At 38.4% G+C, this 19,025-nt stretch overlaps 1 protein-coding gene across 2 annotated transcripts in view; it reads left to right on the top strand.

The window, feature by feature from the left end:
- Positions 1-19,025, top strand: part of METTL16 (methyltransferase 16, RNA N6-adenosine) — a 68,415-nt gene that overhangs the window by 3,000 nt on the left and 46,390 nt on the right. For both annotated transcript variants that reach the window (XM_004012555.4, XM_060395319.1), the window contains 2 exons: positions 2,887-3,014; positions 17,213-17,412. In XM_004012555.4, the coding sequence (XP_004012604.1) occupies positions 2,887-3,014; positions 17,213-17,412 (328 nt within the window). The remainder of the gene's footprint in view (positions 1-2,886; positions 3,015-17,212; positions 17,413-19,025) is intronic.

The raw sequence follows: 19,025 nt of genomic DNA, 5'->3' as shown, positions 1-19,025 counted from the left end.
GCACTGAGCCACCAGGGACGCCCTAAGAGTTTACAGTAGCTGCTATGGCTGACCTGGGGAAATTAAGGAAGGAAAGACCTTCCTGAAGAGGAGATGCTTGAGTTGTGGTAGTAAGGATGAGTAGGAATTAATCAGGTGAAGACGGGGAGGAAAGACCATTACAGATGAAAGGGTAATCTGTGTAAAGACCCTATTGCCAGAGTGGAGGGAGAGAAAGAGGAGCAAGGGTGAGACTTCAGCTCATGCTGAAGCCACACTGTGCTGGGTCTTGTATGTATGCTGAAGTAATGCTTTTTGTTTTTCTCCTAAAAGCAAAGTTTTGAGCAAGCGAGCATGGGAGGTGGACACAGTGAAATTTGTGTTTAGAAATGGTCACTGCATGGTGGAAAAAGGCATGGAGAGAAAAAGTGTGGGTTCATGGAGACCAATTAAGAGGCCGCTGGGGCAGTATGGGCAGACTTGTATGGGCTGCTATAGGTGAGCCTGGGGAGAAATAGTTGGATCTGAGAGATATTCACCAGGTAAAATCCATATGACTTAATTTTTTGAAATACAAGAGGGATAGAGAACTATCAGGTGACTCTTAGGATTCTTACATAGGACCATTTAGATGAATGGGTATAAAATGCAGAGTGATATAAAGAGAAAAATCACCTACCATCTAGAGATATACACTGAATAGAATTACCACCTGCTTAGAGATTTACTCAGCTACTGCAGTGACTTTTCTCTTGCTATAAATGTGTTAACTTTTTTCTTCTGTGTATTCTCAAGGAAAACAAAATTTTTGTTTTCAGTTGGTTTTAGCTACCTAGAAATGGCAAGACTGAAATTTATAAAAGAAGTTGGAATAGAAGATGTTTTTTTGGTAGAGTTTGAAATCAGGAAGTTAAAAAAAGAAAAAGATGTGTTTTGAAACTTTAGTGACTTCATGGTGCACAACCAAATAGTCCACTCAAGACCACTGTAAAAACTAACCTCTTACTGTAGTATTCTTGGTGGTAGATTATATTGCCTTCGGCCATGTTGATGCTTTTATTTTTTATTTATTTATTTGGCGGCACCAGGTCTTAGTTGCAGCATATGGGATCTGGTTCCCTGACCAGGGATTGAACTTGGGGCCCCTGCACTGGGAGCCTGGAGTCTTAGCCACTGGACCACCAGGGAAGTCCCACTTTGATGCTTTGAAAGGGAATAGTTTCAATTTTCTTCCCTTGGTTTAAAAGAAAAAGATTCATCATATGTTGCAGAAACGTTTTTTAAAATACATGTAACAAAATTTACCATTTTAACCTTTTTCAAGTATACCATTCAGTGGCTTTAAGTATATTCACAGTGTTGTGCAACCATTACTACCATCCATTTCTGTAAGTTTTTCATTATTCTAAACACAAACCATATACCATTAAACAGTAATTCACCATTCCACCTTCCTCCCACCCCCAGTAACCTCCATTCTACTCTATATGAATTTGCCTATTGTTGGCCCTTCATATAAGTGTAATAATATAGTATTTGCCCTCCTGTGTGTGGCTTATTGCCCTTAGCATAATGTTTTTAAGGTTCATACATGTTGTAGCATGTGTCTGAATTCATCCCTTTAGGGCTGAATAATATTCCAATGTACTTCCCACATTTTGATTATTTGTCTGCTTGTGGATACCTGAAGTTGCATTTAACCATTGTGAATAACTCTGCCATGAGCATTCAGTCAGTTCAGTTCAGTTGCTCAGTCATGTCCAACTCCTTCGACCCCGTGAACTGCAGCCCACCAGGCCTCCCCAACTCCTGAGGCCTGCTCAAACTCAGGTCCATTGAGTCAGGTGATACCATCCAAACATCTCATCCTCTGTCGTTCCCTTCATTAAATCTTTCCCAGCATCAGGGTCTTTTCAAATGAGTCAGTTCTTCCCATCAGGTGGCCAAAGTATTGGAGCTTCAGCTTCCGCATCAGTCCTTCCAATGAATATTCAGGGCTGATTTCCTTCAGGATTGACTGGTTTGATCTCCTTGCTGTCCAGGGGACACTCAAGAATCTTCTCCAACACCACAGTTCAAAAGCATCAATTCTTTGGCGCTCAGCTTTCTTTATGGTCCAACTCGCACATCCATATATGTCCACTGGAGAAACCATAGCTTTGACTATACAGACCTTTGTTGGCAAAGTAATGTCTTTGCTTTGTAATATGCTGTCTCGGTTGGTCATAGCTTTTCTTCCAGGGAGCAAGCGTCTTTTAATTTCATGGCTGCAGTCACCATCTGCAGTGATTTTGGAGCCCAAGAAAATAAAGTCTGTTATTGTTTCCATTGTTTCCCCATCTATTTGCCATGAAGTGATGGGACTGGATGCCATGATCCTCGTTATTTGAAGATTGAGTTTTAAGCCAGCTTTTCCCCCATGAACAGTATGGAAAGGCTGTGAAATTCCAAGTTACTTATTTGAATCTCTGCTTTCAGTTCCTTTGGATCTATACATGGGCTTGGAATTGCTGGATCGTATGGTAATGTTTAATTTTTTGAAGAACCACCAGACTTTTCCACAGCAGTCATACGCATGTGTATCCCCACCTGCAGTGCCTGAGGGCTCCAGTTTCTTCGTGTGTTCTCCAGTACTTGCTATTTTCTCTCTCTCTTTTAATAATAGCCATCCTCATGTGGATGAATTGATAGCTTATTATGGTTTTGATTTGTTTCCCTAATGACATAGAACATCTTTTCATGTGCTTATTTGTTGTATACTTTAAAAAATATAGCTTCTTCTTTCTCACTTGATTAGTGAAGATGTGTTGGCTGTAACTGTTAACTTGGCAACCACAGCTTTTCTTGTTGATTTTGTTTAACTAAATATGCTGATTCCCCCCCTCCCTTTTTTTTTTCTTTTTAAAGATGGCTCTGAGTAAATCAATGCATGCAAGAAATAGATACAAGGACAAACCTCCTGACTTTGCATATCTGGCAACCAAATATCCAGATTTTAAGCAGCACGTTCAGATAAATCTGAATGGAAGAGTGAGGTAGGTAACAGATGAAGAATTCTTGATTCAGTATTATTCTAGTGTAATTTGAATGGACCTTGTGTAGTGGAAAGTATACTGGACTGATAGTAGACCTGAATACTAATTCTAGACTTTTCCGTAAACTTCTCATCTGACCTTGGACAAATCACTTCTCTGTTTTAGCTTTTTAATCTATTAAATAAGAAGACTGGACCAAAGGCTTATAAGTTTCCTTCTGACTAAAAAAAACCCAGAAAGCAACAACAAGAAAAACCTCTTGATGTCCAGATTGTTGCTTACTCAGCAGGGTAACTGCAGAAACCTTAGGATTGTGCTCTCAGACCTGGTGGGGGTCTGAGGTCCTTATTTTAAGCGTATATTTATTTTGTTGTGAGGTAGGTGAATAATAACCAGGACCTCAAAATTGATTTCACTTCAGTATTACTTAGGATGTCACTAAATTCAAGTTTAAAAGTTAATTATTAAAAATTAAGAAAATAATAGGTATGATGCTTCAGGAAATGGCAGAGATGATGATAATGGTATGGGAATAACTGATGTTTGTGTTACCCCCTTGAGAAGGAGATCTTTAACTGCCATCCTAAATTCTATGTGAGTTACAGAGGAGGGTGGAAATTTCAAGCCTGCGTGGGGAAAATGTGTTGATTCACCTATTGGGAGGAAGAAGAGCAGGATTTGGGGAGAAGTGGGAAGGTCAGGAACAATAGGATCAGAAGGCTTGAGGCGTTTTGCTGACCTCAGCCTTCCTCCTGGAGGATTTCTTGTAGGCGTGGAGGCCCCAGGGCAGGACTTAACGTGGGGCCAAGGTATCCTAAAAATCCTAAAACTTTATATATATATATATATATATATATATATATATATAAAATACATATATATGTATTTATATTATTTTTCTGGGATATAATCCTTGGTTTTCACCAGTTTCTCAGAGATCTGTGACACCACCCCCCCACCAGTACACAAGGTTAAGTCAAATACCCTAGAGCTGTAATTTCCAAGCTTTATTGTCTATTTCACTCAGTGAAAGTTGAGCACAGTTCCATGTATGAATGCTTATATTACTTACCATGTTACGTGTGAAGAGCACAGAGTTGTGGGGGACTGGAAAAGCTGCTGGGGTATAGTGGACACATGACTGGAGGTGAGGCTGAGAGGGCGACGCTTGCAGTGCTGTATAAGGCCGTGAGTTTGGAATTTATCTTAGGCTCATGTGCGGTGAATTCTTGTGTCTTCAGAATTACCCATCCCCATCCTTATCTACTTAAGTTTTAGAGCAAGTCAGTAGCATTCAGAGTTGTTTCAGTTCAGTTTAGTCACTCAGTCGTGTCCGACTCTGTGCGATCCCGTGAACCACAGCACGCCAGGCCTCCCTGTCCATCACGAACTCCTGGAGTTTACTTAAACTCATGTCCATCGAGTCGGTGATGCCATCCAGCCATCTCATCCTCTGTCGTCCCCTTCTCCTCCTGCCAGCATCAGAGTCTTTTCAAATGAGTCAGCTCTTCACATCAGGTGGCCAAAGTATTGGAGTTTCAGCTTTAGCATCAGTCCTTCTAATGAACACCCAGGACTGACCTACTTCAGGATGGACCAGAATTGTTTAGATAGATATAATCTAGGAGCACTGTAGAACATGGATTGCAGGGGGAATTAAGACTGGAAGTATGAGTGAGTAGGGACTGGTTTCAGTAATCCACATTAGATATATTGATGGCCTAACTCGGTAGAGGGAGGAGGGATATAGATCACCGGATGAATTTGAGAGAAACTGATGAATAGGATTAGCAGGACATGGTAGAAATTAAGAATGAGCCAAGTGACCTCAATTTAGCAAGAAATTAGGTGATAGTGCTGTTTACTGCAGTAAGGAACAAGGCAGAATGAGCTGGTTTAGGGGAGATGATATATTTTCATTTGGGGGCACATTGAATCTGAAAAGTCTATGCAGTATCCAAGGTGGGGTATTGGGTAGACAATTGAAAACGGAAGTCTGAAGAGAAGGACCCGTGGTGACTTGGAAATGGTGTTAGTGAAGACCTTGGTCTTTGAACTGAATTCTGATGGCTTAATAGAAGGGCGGAAGAGTTCCAAGTATAAAGAACAGAATTTTGTGAAAGGCCTGGTACATTTGCAGAGCTGCATTAGATGGGGCTGAAGTGGATATAGGATGACAGCTTAGGGAATACTGGGAGATGAGACTGAAAGGAAGACAAAGAACAGGTTACAAAGAGCCTTTTATAGCATGCAAATAAGAATGAACTTGATTGCTCATACTTTAAGGAACCAGAGGAGGATTTTTTAAATGGTTAGATTTTTAAGATGGCTTTAAGATTTATATTTTTTTAAAAAATCACTCAGAGCAGACCACAAACTTTATTATCACAACATATCCGAATGGTTTAAGGGTGTCTGGCAAGTAATAGACATTCAATAAATGTTTGTTGAATGCATGAGAATAATTCTTTAAAATCTTAACTATATGCCGTTTATAGATGCCATGCTCAAAACTTAAAATTGCCGATAAAAAATAAAGGGATGGGAAAAATCTTGTTAGAAATGAGACTTCCCTCCAAATTAAAGTAAAATAGAAGACAAAAAGCCTCAATTTATTAAAAAAAGAAAACAAGTTTGTCTTTTGTCTTCTGAAGGGAATAACTTTCAGAAGACTTAAGTGTTTGATGTAATTCAGAGACATTTTTCTTTGTAGTTCGAACCAAGTAGATAAAAATAAACAACAATGGCCTAGGGATTTTCAGAGGATCAGTGAATGCTTCAAAGACAATTAGGCAAAAATATTCTATATATACGCTCTTTTTCTTGAAGTTGTTGTTTAGTGGCTAAGTCATGTCCAAATCTTTACGACCCCATGGACTAGCCCACCAGGTTCCTGTGTCCATGAAGGGCTTAAAGCTTTAACCTATAATTTAGAACTTCACATTTAAAAGAGTAATTGACCCCGAAAAGGTTAAGAACTACTGATAGAGAGCCTAAATAATATGGGTTTGATTTAATGATATATTTTGAACTTTTTAATCTACAAACATGAACACACATTCTTTTTAAATAGCTTGCACAAGCTTCTAACACTAGAAGTGACTGAGTTGGAACTCTTTAACGCAGTCTTCCGCTTCTCTTATTTATTGAGTTCAAAGATTAGAAAGAAAAAGAATTGCAGTTTTACAGATGGCTTGATTATTGTCTACCTGAAGAAACATTTGAGAATCACCTAAAAATATTCAAATGATTACTGAATAAAATATACATACATGTATATATTTTAAATGTATATAAATAAAGGAAAATTGATAGCCTTCCAGATACTAGTCGGAAAATATAATTACAATAAAAGATCTTGTACATAGTAACAAAGAGAAATAGGCAGACACTCGGCAAAGAGATACGTTAAGCCCGTGTGCATAAAGCAACAGCATTGCTCTCAGGGGTCCAGGGGAGACAGTGAATCTAGGGACACAGTATGTTTCTGGATGGGAGAGCTCAATAAAGTTAATATGTCAATTCTTCCCCAAATCAGAATCCTCCTGAGGTTTTTGTGAAAGAAAATGACATGACATTTCTTTTGTTCAAAGCAAAGATGCTCAAAGCAAACGTTCTAAATGGATGATGGAAGGGTGAAGGAGTGTAAACTCTCCCAGATGGGTATTTAGTATACTGTGAAGTTCAAGGAATTAAAACATTAGAGACGTATTGCCACAGGAATGGGCCCCCATTGTCTGGCACAAAGTGGCGTTCAAGTCTAAACAGCATGTGCACATTAAATAGAGTGAGTCCAGCCTGCACTCTACTCAGTACTGAACCTCCCAGAGGGAGTGTAGAATGGACAGGGTGAATCTTCCTTTCTTAATCAGTCCTGACTCCTGTGTGTTCCGCATAATGTGAACATTACAGTGCTGTGAATGATTAAAGAGATGTCACAGTGTTATTTTGGATTTTCACTTTACAGGCTTACTTTAGAACCTGACTCCTAAGTAAAAGATACCACCCCACCATGTAAAGACTATAATGTAGAATAAGAGCATTTCAGGTTGTTAAGGGTGGAACGAGACAGAAATTTTTTTTTTTTTAAGTAATGGATTTTTATTTATTATTTATTTTAGTAATGGATTTTTAATAGATGCAGTTGGAACAGCTGTGGGCAAAGTGCATTAGATTCCCTTTCCTATGTATTATACAAGCTAAATTCCTGATGGTTTAATGATTTCAGTATATTTATTTTATTTAAATACTAGGAAAAAATGTATAGGTGAACTGTTGAATTTTGGGTATAGGAATAGTCTTTCTAAACTCAAAGATAGAATGCATAAAAGAAATTTTATGAATTCAACTGCCTAAGAAATAAAAACTTTTACATATCAAGAAACGGTAAAAAGTGACAACACGGACAGTCTAAGTATTTACAGCATATAGCAAAGAATTAGCTCCCTTAATATGAAAAACTCTTAGAAGACAATAAGAAAAAGGAAAAAACCTTAATATATAGGTTAAGGATAAAAATAGGCAATTTACAAAAGAAGAAAGACAAATGGACCAAATTAGCAAAGATAAAATATACACTATTCATCAATGGCAAAAATGTAGTTGAATAGGCATAGTGATAAAATGCTGGTAGGATTGCAGCTTTGACAGTTCTAAAAGCATACTTAAATGAAATAATGTATGTTTGAAGATGTTTATTCCAGAGCTGTTTATAACAAGGAAAATTGGAAATAATTTATATTTCCAAAATTGTGTATTCTTACAGTGCAGTTCCCTACAGTGGACTACCACGTAGCCCAGGGAATGGGTATTGCAGATTATAAAACATGATTTTGTTTCAGACTGAAACCAAAGTATCTGCAGATATGCTGTGCATAGAAAAGGACTTAAAATCATGAACCTGGTGTTCATAGTGATTGTTTTGTGATAGGCAAAGGTAATTTAAAAAGTTTTTGCAAGGAGAAGCAAATTTGTCTGTGAGAGGATGGAAAGAGATTGAAGCAAACTTGAGGAGAACTTCTCTTACTTTAACAATGGGAGAGTATGAGTTTATGCCAACTTTAGGTTGGCAATAAGCACATAAGAGGTCTATGATTTGGTGGTTCAGATGGTAAGGAGTCTGCCTGCAATGCAGATGACCCCAGGTTTGATCCCTAGGTTGGGAAGATCCCCTGGAGAAGGGAATGGCAACCCACTCCAGTTTACTTGCCTGGAGAATTCCATGGACAGAGGAGCCTGGTGGGCTACAGTCCACGGGTCACATAGCGCTGGACACAACTGAGTGACTAACACACACACACACGATAGAAGGAGAAGAGATGTCCTTTTTTTTAGGGTAAACGACCTACCTCCTTTTGGACATCACCCCCCTTTCTGCTTACTTAGGTAAGAGTCATTTATGATTATGTGCATCAGTAGCATATTCTTTATTTTTATAGTGGCTTTTTAACTTAACGGGCTTCCCTTGTAGCTCAGTTGGTAAAGAATCTACCTGCAGTACAGGAGACCTGGGTTCGATCCCTGGGTTGGGAAGATCCCCTGGAGAAGGAAATGGCAACCCACTCCAGTATTTTTGCCTGGAAAATTTCATGGACACAGGAGCCTGGTGGGCTGCAGTCCATGGGGTCGCAAAGAGTCGGGCGCAACTGAGCAACTAACACTTACCTACTTTAACTTAACTCAAGAAGATACACAAAAAAAGAATGGCCAAAACGCGAATCCAGCTAGTGATGGAAAAGGAATACCAGATAGAACATTAGACCTGAGATGGATTGAAGTGTCATCTATTTGTTGAGCCGTGTGGTGTAGAAAGAGGGGCACTTCTGAATGAGTCATCCTAAGGACCAGTCTTGAGAGTGCTACTTATCAGCTGTGAGGTTTTGGATAATTTTCTTAGCTTTACTGAGACTGAATTTCCTCATCTAAAAAGGAGGGATAAAAGCGCATACTTTGGATGTTTGTCATAAAGGTTAGCAACAAGTGCAAAGTGACCTAACACATTGGAGACACTTAGTAAAGGATATTTATTATTGTTATTAAGCCTGGTATACTTGATAAGGTATCAAGGATTGCTGGTGTGATCTCTCTTCCTTTGTCTCTCTCTCTCTTCCCTGCATCTGTCACTGCTTTGTTGTAATCATATCTGACCATTGCAATTAGATTTCAGTTTGTGCTTTTTCACAGTAACCAGCCCCATAGGAACATCCTGCAGTCTACTTGAGCCCTGTCAGTTGAGTCTGAATAGAGTATGACACTCAACTGATTTGTTTTCAAAACCAAAGTCCCAGCATTGAAGGGCTGTGTCATAGTTTATGACTGTACCATTTTTAGCACCTCAGTGAAGACCTAATGAATAGAAACCAGTGTTGGAGTGAGGTGGGGAGGCTTCAACCTCTGTTGTTACATAAGGTTCAGCCTATACAGTGTTACAATGCTTGTTACTTTAACCATGGTTACAGAATGTATCTTTCCAAACTCCATCCATAATGGTGATACTGTATTCATCAATAGCAGAGCAAGAGTCATCCTGGGGAAATCAGGCATGAGCATGTTGACAATAGGCTGTTTTGTTTTATGGAGCTGGATGTGTTAAGCGAACAACAAAGACTGATGGAATAAATTGCTAATTTCCACATGAGAGCTAATTTTAGTCCCTGTGCCTCCCTGTGCTCTCAGAAATGAGAATGAAAAAAGATCTTGCCTGTGTTCAGGAATTTTGAATGTCCCAGGGTACTAAAGTGACCTAGATAATTAACTAGACAAGTCGGATGACTTCACTTCTGTCCTACAAAAAGATTTCCAACCCTCATATTAGTGTCTGTATTTTCTTAGAAGTAAGTAAACAACCACTCGTGTGGCTAACAAAGTCTGAGAATCAGCTCTTCATTGACTTCTGTTTATTTTCTTCAATTAGACTAGCTTTTGCTTGATGTCTTATACTTTTTGTTGATTAGGATGTAGTTCCTTATAAATAAGTTATATGTTCTATCCCATCAAAGTAAGTACATTTTTTAAAATAATGAGAATTGTTTATATAAACAACAACTCTGTTTGAAGGCGCTAAGAAAATATTAATTATACTGCTGTTTCTCTTGCTCCAAGTGTTTCATGAAGCCATGTAATTAATGCTCAAGCTGTACAACTATCTCTTGGTGATTGCTGTCAGTGTGGGAAATACTCTGGTTTGGTCTCCGAAAGAATTGGCCCACTTTCACAGAAAACAGGTACTCTGGAACCAAGGATCTGTTTTCCTTTTTTGAAAAAGATATTTTTGAAACTATTATACAAACATTTATATATTATACAAACATTTCCCATTACATTAATGGGGAAATTATGGAAATATATCCTTCTTACCTACATTTATAGTGGTAATGTTGCATACATAAAAGAAAAAAGGTCAAAAAATGTTCTTCCACCCTAGAGATCAAATTACTTTGTTTTTTCCTTTCTAAGCCCTGACTTACTAATAATATGGTAATTTTTGTGGCTGTGATTTTGATACAGGCATAACCAAAGGACTTTTTTTTAACCCCCGCTTGACTTGAGCATTTTCCTTATAGTTACAAAACACTTACTGTTGTTTTGAAGGTGATACTGTGTAACGTATATGCAGATACTACAAAAATATGAGATTGTCCACATCCAGAGGTGGTTCTCACCCTTCCAGATTGTTTTCTGTGTGTATTCATGTAGAGGGTCTTTTTGTCTTATTTTTATTTTTACAAGAATGTGATTATAATGTACACATATGCTTTTTCCCAAACTTGGGATTTTGTTTTTGTTGTTGTTAGTTTAATATATTAAAGAACCCTCCTCATACAAACCTGTGGATCAGCCCAGTCTTCCTGCTTTTCACGACTGAAAAGTGTTCTCTTGTTTAGATGCATTTCTGCTGACTACTTTCAGGTTGTTCCTGATTTTTCTGTAAAGCTTAATTATATATAACTTGTTTCCCTTACTCTTGGACTTTTTTCTTTTTTTTACATTTCACCAAATTTAGGGTACGTCACTGGCCTTAGCTAGAAAAATTGGAGTACTCTTAGCTGTACTTGGAAAGAGCAAATGAGAGTTTGGATGATTAAGTTTTCTTCCCTGTCATTTGTTCGTCAGCTAAAATAGGAATCTGCGTTTAAAAGATCAACTTGATTGATCAAGGTAGTCTCTTACTATTTTGTAAGTAGGAGTTTGGTTCTTTGGGTAATAAAGGGTTAATAGTGAAGGTCATTTACAACTGCTCCAGAATCTTTGTTTTTATATGATACTACTGTCTCATTGCTTATTTGACCATAGGTGTGATAAGTTAAAAAAATTTCTTAAATTTAGTTGTGGGTAGGTATGAGTTGGTGGAAACTCAACAAAAAGCCATACATTTGGCTTTTGTTTCTGTTTGACACCTTGTTATTATCTTTATAACTGTTATTATTATATCCTAATTCAATTAAATTTGCCATGTGCACTTTGGCTTCCCTACCCTCCCCCACCTCAAGAACCTTACATAGTCCAGTAAATTCCTTTACTTAAAGTCTTATCAACTAGCTTCTTCCTTTTGAGTTTTTAAAAAATTGAGATATAATTCACATATCATAAAATCTTCATTTTAAAGTGTACAATTCAGTTCTTACTAGGTTCACAGGTTGTGCAAACATCACCACTGTCTAATTCCAGAAGATTTTCATCACCCCCGAAAGAAACCCTGTAACACATTGAGCAGTCATCCCCCACTGCTCTGTCTCCTCAACTCCTAGAAACCACTAATCTGCTTTCTGTTTCTAAAACTTTGCCTATTTTGGATGTTTCTAATAAATCAAATCAGAGTATGTGGCGTGTGTGACTTTCCATTGACTTTTAACCATGTTTAAGTCTTCTATTAAAAAATTGATAAAGAAACCTCTCCTTCAGCTCCTCTGTCTCCTTGCATAACTCACCTTCTTGAAGAATTATCTATTTTTCCAGTCTTTTTTTTCATACCACACTTAATCTTTAGCACATTTCATGGTAGATTCTAAATTCCACCACTCCAAAAGCAGCTCCTGAAAAGGTGTCACATTACTAAATCCAGTTTCAGTTTTCAGTTGACTTCTGAGAAGCAGTTTTCTCTGCTGACACTCTTACCCTTCGTGGACACCTTTTTCCCTTGGTGTCGCTGGCATCGCGTCACACTCTCCTGGTTTTCCTTCTTCCGCCCTCTGTTTCCTGACGTAGCTTCCTCTGTAACAGTTGTGCATACAGCCATTAAAGGACTCTTCTAGGCTTAGTGGGAAGCTCTTTTCCTCTCACTTGGTGTTTTCTCCTTAGACACTGTCATCTGTGCTAGGGTCTCATTTGTTTGTTTGCAAATAGCTTATACATTTGTGCAGGCCAGTTTTCTGAGTTCTATACCTAGAGATCATGTTTACTCAATATCTGCACTGAGGTGTCTCAAACACGGCTCTCAAATATGATATGTTTCCTCAAAAATGGTTCTCTACCAGAGTTCCCAAATTCAGCAAATAGCACTGTCTGTCCTGTTGAGCAAGCCAGAACCAGGAGACACCTGTAAACACACCTTCCCTCACTTTGCGTGTCAGTCCATCAGCAAATCTTGTAAGTTTTCTTTCGTAAACATGTCTAAATTGCTGTCACTTTTCCCTGTCTTTGCCACTGCTGCCATTGTCCAGCCTCTTACGGCAGTCGCTCTCTAATTGGCATCTTTGCTTCCACTTGGTCCGTCTTTATTCCGTACTAGACCTAACTCCTTGACATAGATTATAATTATCCTGATATGATTAATAGCTCTTTCACTTTCAGAAGAGTCCTGAATTAATTGATAAAGTTTTATGGTTACCATAATTATAAGGTCCTCCGTAATCCAGCTTCTCTCTTCCTCTCCAGCCTTATTTTAAACCATGCATGCTTACCTTGCTTTCTGCATGTTAGACACAGTGGCTGTCTCTCAGTACCAGGGATGCCCCGTAAGTTCTCTCCTGCCTCAGGGTCTTTGTACTTGCTCTTCTCTTTACTTAGGACCCTAAAATGCCATCCACGTTCCCTTCTCTCAGTTCTTTCCTTTGTTAAACTTTTATTCTACTTTTAGTCCTCAGGGAAGCCGCCTTTGACCTTCCCAAGGCAGTTCCACTTAGTATGTATGTTTCATAGCACAGTGTACCTATACTTTTATAGTATTCATCACAGTGACAACTTTATGTATATTTTGAATGATTCTGGGAATTAATACCTACCAGACTGTCAGCTTCATGAAGGGAGAGATTGTATTTGCGTACTGCAGCGTCTCCAATATTTTGCACAATGGCCAAGCACATAGCTGACATATAATATCTGTTGAATAAATAAAGGAATGAAGCAATCACAACCTCTCAATTCTGACCTAAAAAAAATTAAAAAAAAAAAAAATTCTGACCTGGTCTATATAACTCATTTGAGCAAAGTAGTATTTAAAAAGAGTGAAACAGTATTTTACTACTTTAAAAGTGCAGAGTAGCCAGATACCCAACTTTGTTATTCCACTTTCTACAATAGAGATTGCCACCTTTTAGCCTGTGAATTGTATGAGACTTGCAGTTATTTATTGTCCACGTAGATTTTAAGAATCAGAAAAATTTCATATAAAGATATGGGTTCCTGGTTTCATTTGAAAATTTTAGAGATTTGGCAAAGGTGGGCTGGCAAACCCACTTGATGTTAATTACCTAGAACTGCCTGGTGACCATCCCCTTTGAAATGGTGGTTTGTGCCATCTGGTTTAGTGCCACTAGTGTAGCCATTGGCCTGGCTGCTCGACCACAAACTACTTGTTGCTGACCACCAAGGCGAGGACCTGTGCCACAGGTGTGGTTCAGCAGACATGTCTTTGTATGTGACTCTCCTCGGTGTGTGTTGATTTACATTCTGGCACAAGGACATATCTTGTCAAGGATTGGCATTTTGAGTAGTAGCTGGTAAATATTTGAGTTTGCAGTTCCCAATTTTCACAATTTTATTCAAAATGCCAGTACATAATAACATTGAGAAACGTTAGGTTAGTGATTCTATCAGTAGGTACTGCTGCTCTTAGAGAATATTTTCCATCGTTTATTTTATAAGGTATCTAGGTTATTCTTGGTTCGATAGAAAAATTCTGAAATTTTGCATTTCAGGTTGTAAGGCTTGGACATAGACATCAGAATGGTTTATATTCCTTTTGTGTGTCTAGCAGTGACTGGGCTAGATTAGTAATAGATTGGGCTGCTGTTGTAGAATAAAGAACGTGAACTTATTTGAATGTTTTTAGTATGGTACTCTGATGTGAACTTCTTTTCCATGTATAAAAATTGACTGTTGTCACTGTCATTGAAGGAAGTGGAGTTCAGTTCAGTTCAGTTGCTCAGTCGTGTCCGACTCTGTGACCCTGTGAACTGCAGCATGCCAGGTCTCCCTGTCCATCACTGACTCCCAGAGTTTACCCAAACTCATGTCCATTGAGTCGGTGATGCCATCCAACTATCTCATCCTCTGTCGTCCCCTTCACCTCCTGCCCTCAATCTTTCCCAGTATCGGGGTCTTTTCAAATGAGTCAGTTCTTCGCATCCGGTGGCCAAAATATTGGAGTTTGAGCTTCAACATCAGTCCTTCCAATGAACACCCAGGACTGATCTCCTTCAGGATGGACTGGTTGGATCTCCTTTCAGTCCAAGGGGCTCTCAAGAGTCTTCTCCAACACCACAGTTCAAAAGCATCAGTTCTTCTGTGCTCAGCTTTCTTTATAGTCCAACTCTCACATCCATACGTGACTACTGGAAAAACCATAGCCTTGACTAGACAGACCTTTTTGGCAAAGTAATGTCAAAGCTGCTTTTGAATATGCTGTCTAGGTTGGTCATAACTTTCCTTCCAAGGAGTAAGCGTCTTTTAATTTCATGGCTGCAATCACCATCTGCAGTGAGTTGAAGCCAAAAAAAAATAAAGTCAGCTGCTGTTTCCCCATCTATTTGCCATGAAGTGACGGGACCAGATGCCATGATCTTAGTTTTCTGAAATGTTGAGCTTTAAGCCAACTTTTTTACTCTCTTCTTTCACTTTCATCAAGAGGCTCTTTAGTTCTTCTTCCCTTTCTGCCTCAAGGGAGGTGTCATCTGCATATCTGAGGTTATTAATATTTCTCCCAGCAGTCTTGATTCTAGCTTGTGCTTCTTTCGGCCCAGCATTTCTCATGATGTACTCTGCATTTAAGTTAAATAAGCAGGGTGACAGTATACAGCCTTGACGTACTCCTTTCCTGATTTGGAACCAGTCTGTTGTTCCATGTCCCGTTCTGACTGTTGCTTCCTGACCTGCATACAGGTTTCTCAAGAGGCAGGTCAGGTGGTCTGGTATTCCCATCTCTTTCAGAATTTTCCATAGTTTATTGTGATCCACACAGTCAAAGGGCTGAAGTGGAGTTGGCCCATCTTTTTTGAACACTTTACTGATTTCACAGGAGTAAAATAGGATATTCTTGTTAGAGTTAAAAATTAAGTTTTTATAGATTTTTTTTTTTTTTTTTTGCTACATAATTTGTCTTGTTGAACCTGCTTTTGTGCTGCTTTTCATTAAGGAAGGAATACAAAGGCAGTGCTAGTCTTCTTCTTTTTTATTTTTTAATGTGAAAATTGATTGAGGCAATTGCTGTGCTATTGAGTGAAGCAAAACTGTGTTCATGGTTGCTTGCCCGTGGATTAACTCTCTTTTATCAGCCTCCACGATTGACAAAATTGATATATTATCTACCTCTGATGCCTAGGAGTAGACCTCATTAATATCCCATTAAATAGGCTTAACATATTTTAATGAGACTTTTTATTGCTAGCATATATTTATGCAGCAAACTTCCACTCCTGTTGTTTTATGGAAACTTGTCTTTAAAAGATCATAAATCCCCACCTAATGTGAAGTCAGTCACTTTTGAAGTTATTTATCCTCCTGATTCCGTTCCAGCATTTTGTTGCTACAAAGTTACTTCCTCTCATTTAACACTTTTCCTGCCTCTCAGAATAGTTACATTGACACCAGTTCTTAAGAAGTTAAATGTAAATATGTCATATGACATATTCCTCCATATCTACTCAAGAGAAATAATAACCCATCCATGTGAAGGCTTGTATGTGGATATTTATTAGCGGCATTGTTCATGACAGCCAAAAAATAGAAACAATCCTAGTGGCCATCAAGTGGTAAGTGGGTAAACAAAACGCCAGTGTGGTTATTCATCCAGTACCTAAACTGCAATGTGGTCGTCCATACAGTGGAGTATTATTTGGTCATAAAAAGAAATGAAGTGCTGATACATGCTACACCGTGGATAAACCTCACAAACATTGTGCTAAGTGAAAGAATCCAGATGCAGAGACCACATGTTTGTGATTCATTTGTATGAAATGTTCACAAAAGGCAAATCTCTGGAGACAGTTACATTAGTGGTTGCCCAGGGCTGAGGGCAGAAATGAGGAATGACTTGCAAATGGGTGCAGGGGTTTTTTTGAGGGTGATGGGATTGGCTTGTGGTGATGGGATTGGCTTGTGGTGATGGTCGCATGACCCCATGAATACCAAGAAACCATTGTGTCTTTATAGGTGAATTTATAGTGTGTAAATTACTATTCAGGAAGCCTGCTAAAATTAGTCACATTTAAATTTTAATATTTGTAATAGTTGTTGTATTTAAATATGTTAACCTGTTTTCATTATTAAACATCTTATACTGGTTTCTTTCCACTTTTAAGTATGATTTTCAAAGAATGCTACTATCAAATCATGTTAATTGGTGATAGTAAAAATAGCATTTAGGCATTATGCTAGTACTTTTCACAGATTATCACACAGCAGCTCTACATGTAGATATTATTCCCATTTTACAGTGGAGAAAATGGCCTCATAGAGGCTAAATAACTTGTCAAAGTTACATAACTAAGTAAGGAGACAACTCGGCAGGAACTGGAACTGAGGTGCTCTGGTCCTGTATGCTTCGTGTGTGAGGATGCAGTATTTTTATGCTGCCTCTCGTATACTGTGATTGTCTCACGCCCATGTGTGTTTGCCATTGCCCTGAATGCTCCTGAATAACTATTTGTGCGTGCTTTCCTAGGAAATTCAAATGGGTGTTTGGTACTGCCTGATTGCCATAGAGCTTTTGCAACATAGTGCATCTTACTAACCAGTTTTACTTCTTTTTCTCCACCTTTCAGTCTTAATTTTAAAGATCCCGAAGCAGTCAGAGCTCTGACTTGTACTCTGCTAAGGGAAGATTTTGGACTTTCTATCGATATTCCGCTGGAGAGACTGATTCCTACAGTTCCCTTGAGACTCAACTATATTCATTGGGTAGAAGATCTGATCGGTCATCAGAACTCTGACAAAAGTACCCTCCGAAGAGGAATTGACATAGGTACATGGCTTAAAATTCTTCTTGGCTAACTGTTAAGTTTCATAAATTTTGTGAAGTCTTTGCAAGTTCTTTGAAAACTCCTGGGTGTTTGTCGTGTAAAAGAAACTGACTGCAGATATCATTGTCCTTTTTTGGTACACCTGGGCTTTTCTGCTGTCAGTCTCTCTGAGAAGGGATTGTCAACCCCAAACAGCAGAACGGAGTAAGAGAGTGCAGGATGAAAGTGAGGCACCTGTTTTTTTAGCTTTTCAGATCACCATGTTTACATCTGTGTCTGTTGGACACTATTTTTACCCTGATTTATTTGGTATTAGTACAGAAGTCCCCATATTGGGATGTTGTGGTGATGGCCATTTAATAAAAGATCATGTGGGCCTGAATACTTTTAGAAATCTCTTAGATGATTATTCATAGAGAGTATTTAATCCAAAATTAAAAGGAAGGAAAAAGGCTTTAAGATGTTCACTTAATTGTAAACTTCTATAGTGGAGAAAACTGTCCTGTTTGATTCATTTGGGGAAATAAGTAGAGAAATAGAAGGAAATGAAGCCAGGGTGTGTTTTGCTATTATAAATGTATGTTTGTCATAGCCAGTGTTTTCATTTTGGTAGAGTTTAAAATTTGTTAATCTGTTGGACTCTATTTATTCTTTATAGAAAGAATGAAGAATTAAAAACTCTGTACTCTATTTCTAAATATAGTTAAGAGGAGACAGTTTCTAGGCGATAGTAAATGTTCTACATTTTCAAGGCTCAATAGTACATGACCTTTCCAGCAGCGTTTACCTACCTCTCCTTTCTCTTTTAAATGCACTCTCCTCCCTTAGCTTCCACGACACCAGACTCTGGTTTTCTCTTTTCATTTTTAGTCACTCTTCTCCCCTTTTCAGGCTTCCTTTCTTGTATCTGGCTATTAAATATTGAGAATTTCTGAAGCTGTCTTAACGCTTTTCCTATTTGGCACTCTACCTCTAGGCAATTTCATCCATGTCTACGACTTTATTTTCTACCTCCATGCAGATAACCTACAGATTGTTTATTCCTCCAACTCAGATTACTTTTCTTGAACTCTGGTCCAAACTATACAAGAAACTTGGATATATCAAAGACCTCTCAGATTTTGCAAGTCCAAGACCAAACTCAGATTCTTCCTTCCGAATCTGGGTCCTCTTCCTTTGTTCCTTGTTTCAGCAGCTCCCTCACAGTCCACCCTGTCATCCTTCATTTTTGCTTCTCTCCATTCTCACTGACATTGTCTATCACCTGGTACCCTTAAATAGTTTTCTTTTCTGAAATATTTCTTAAATCATCTACTTTTCTCCATCTCAGTTCCCACCATCCCAGCCCAAGTCACCATCATGTCTCCCTGTCTACAGAATAGCTTCTCAGCTACTCTGTTCTCATCTGCTCTGTTGCCTCTCCATTCCAGAAAGTGTGTATAAACTTATGTCTAATTATTACATTTACCATTTTAATGACTTTCTCTTGCTTCTCTGATAAACACCCAAAACCTTTAGTAGGCCTATTAGAATTTTCATTGTCTGATTCTTGCCCCTCTAGGTCTCTCTAACCCTTACATTATGTTCTTTTTCTTTGATTTCTACAGTTGTCTTT

This window comes from Ovis aries, chromosome 11 (assembly GCF_016772045.2).
Source record: "Ovis aries strain OAR_USU_Benz2616 breed Rambouillet chromosome 11, ARS-UI_Ramb_v3.0, whole genome shotgun sequence".
Classification (NCBI taxonomy): domain Eukaryota; kingdom Metazoa; phylum Chordata; class Mammalia; order Artiodactyla; family Bovidae; genus Ovis; species Ovis aries.
Note: the sequence above shows the minus strand (reverse complement) of the source record. Positions and strands in the feature narration are given on the sequence as shown.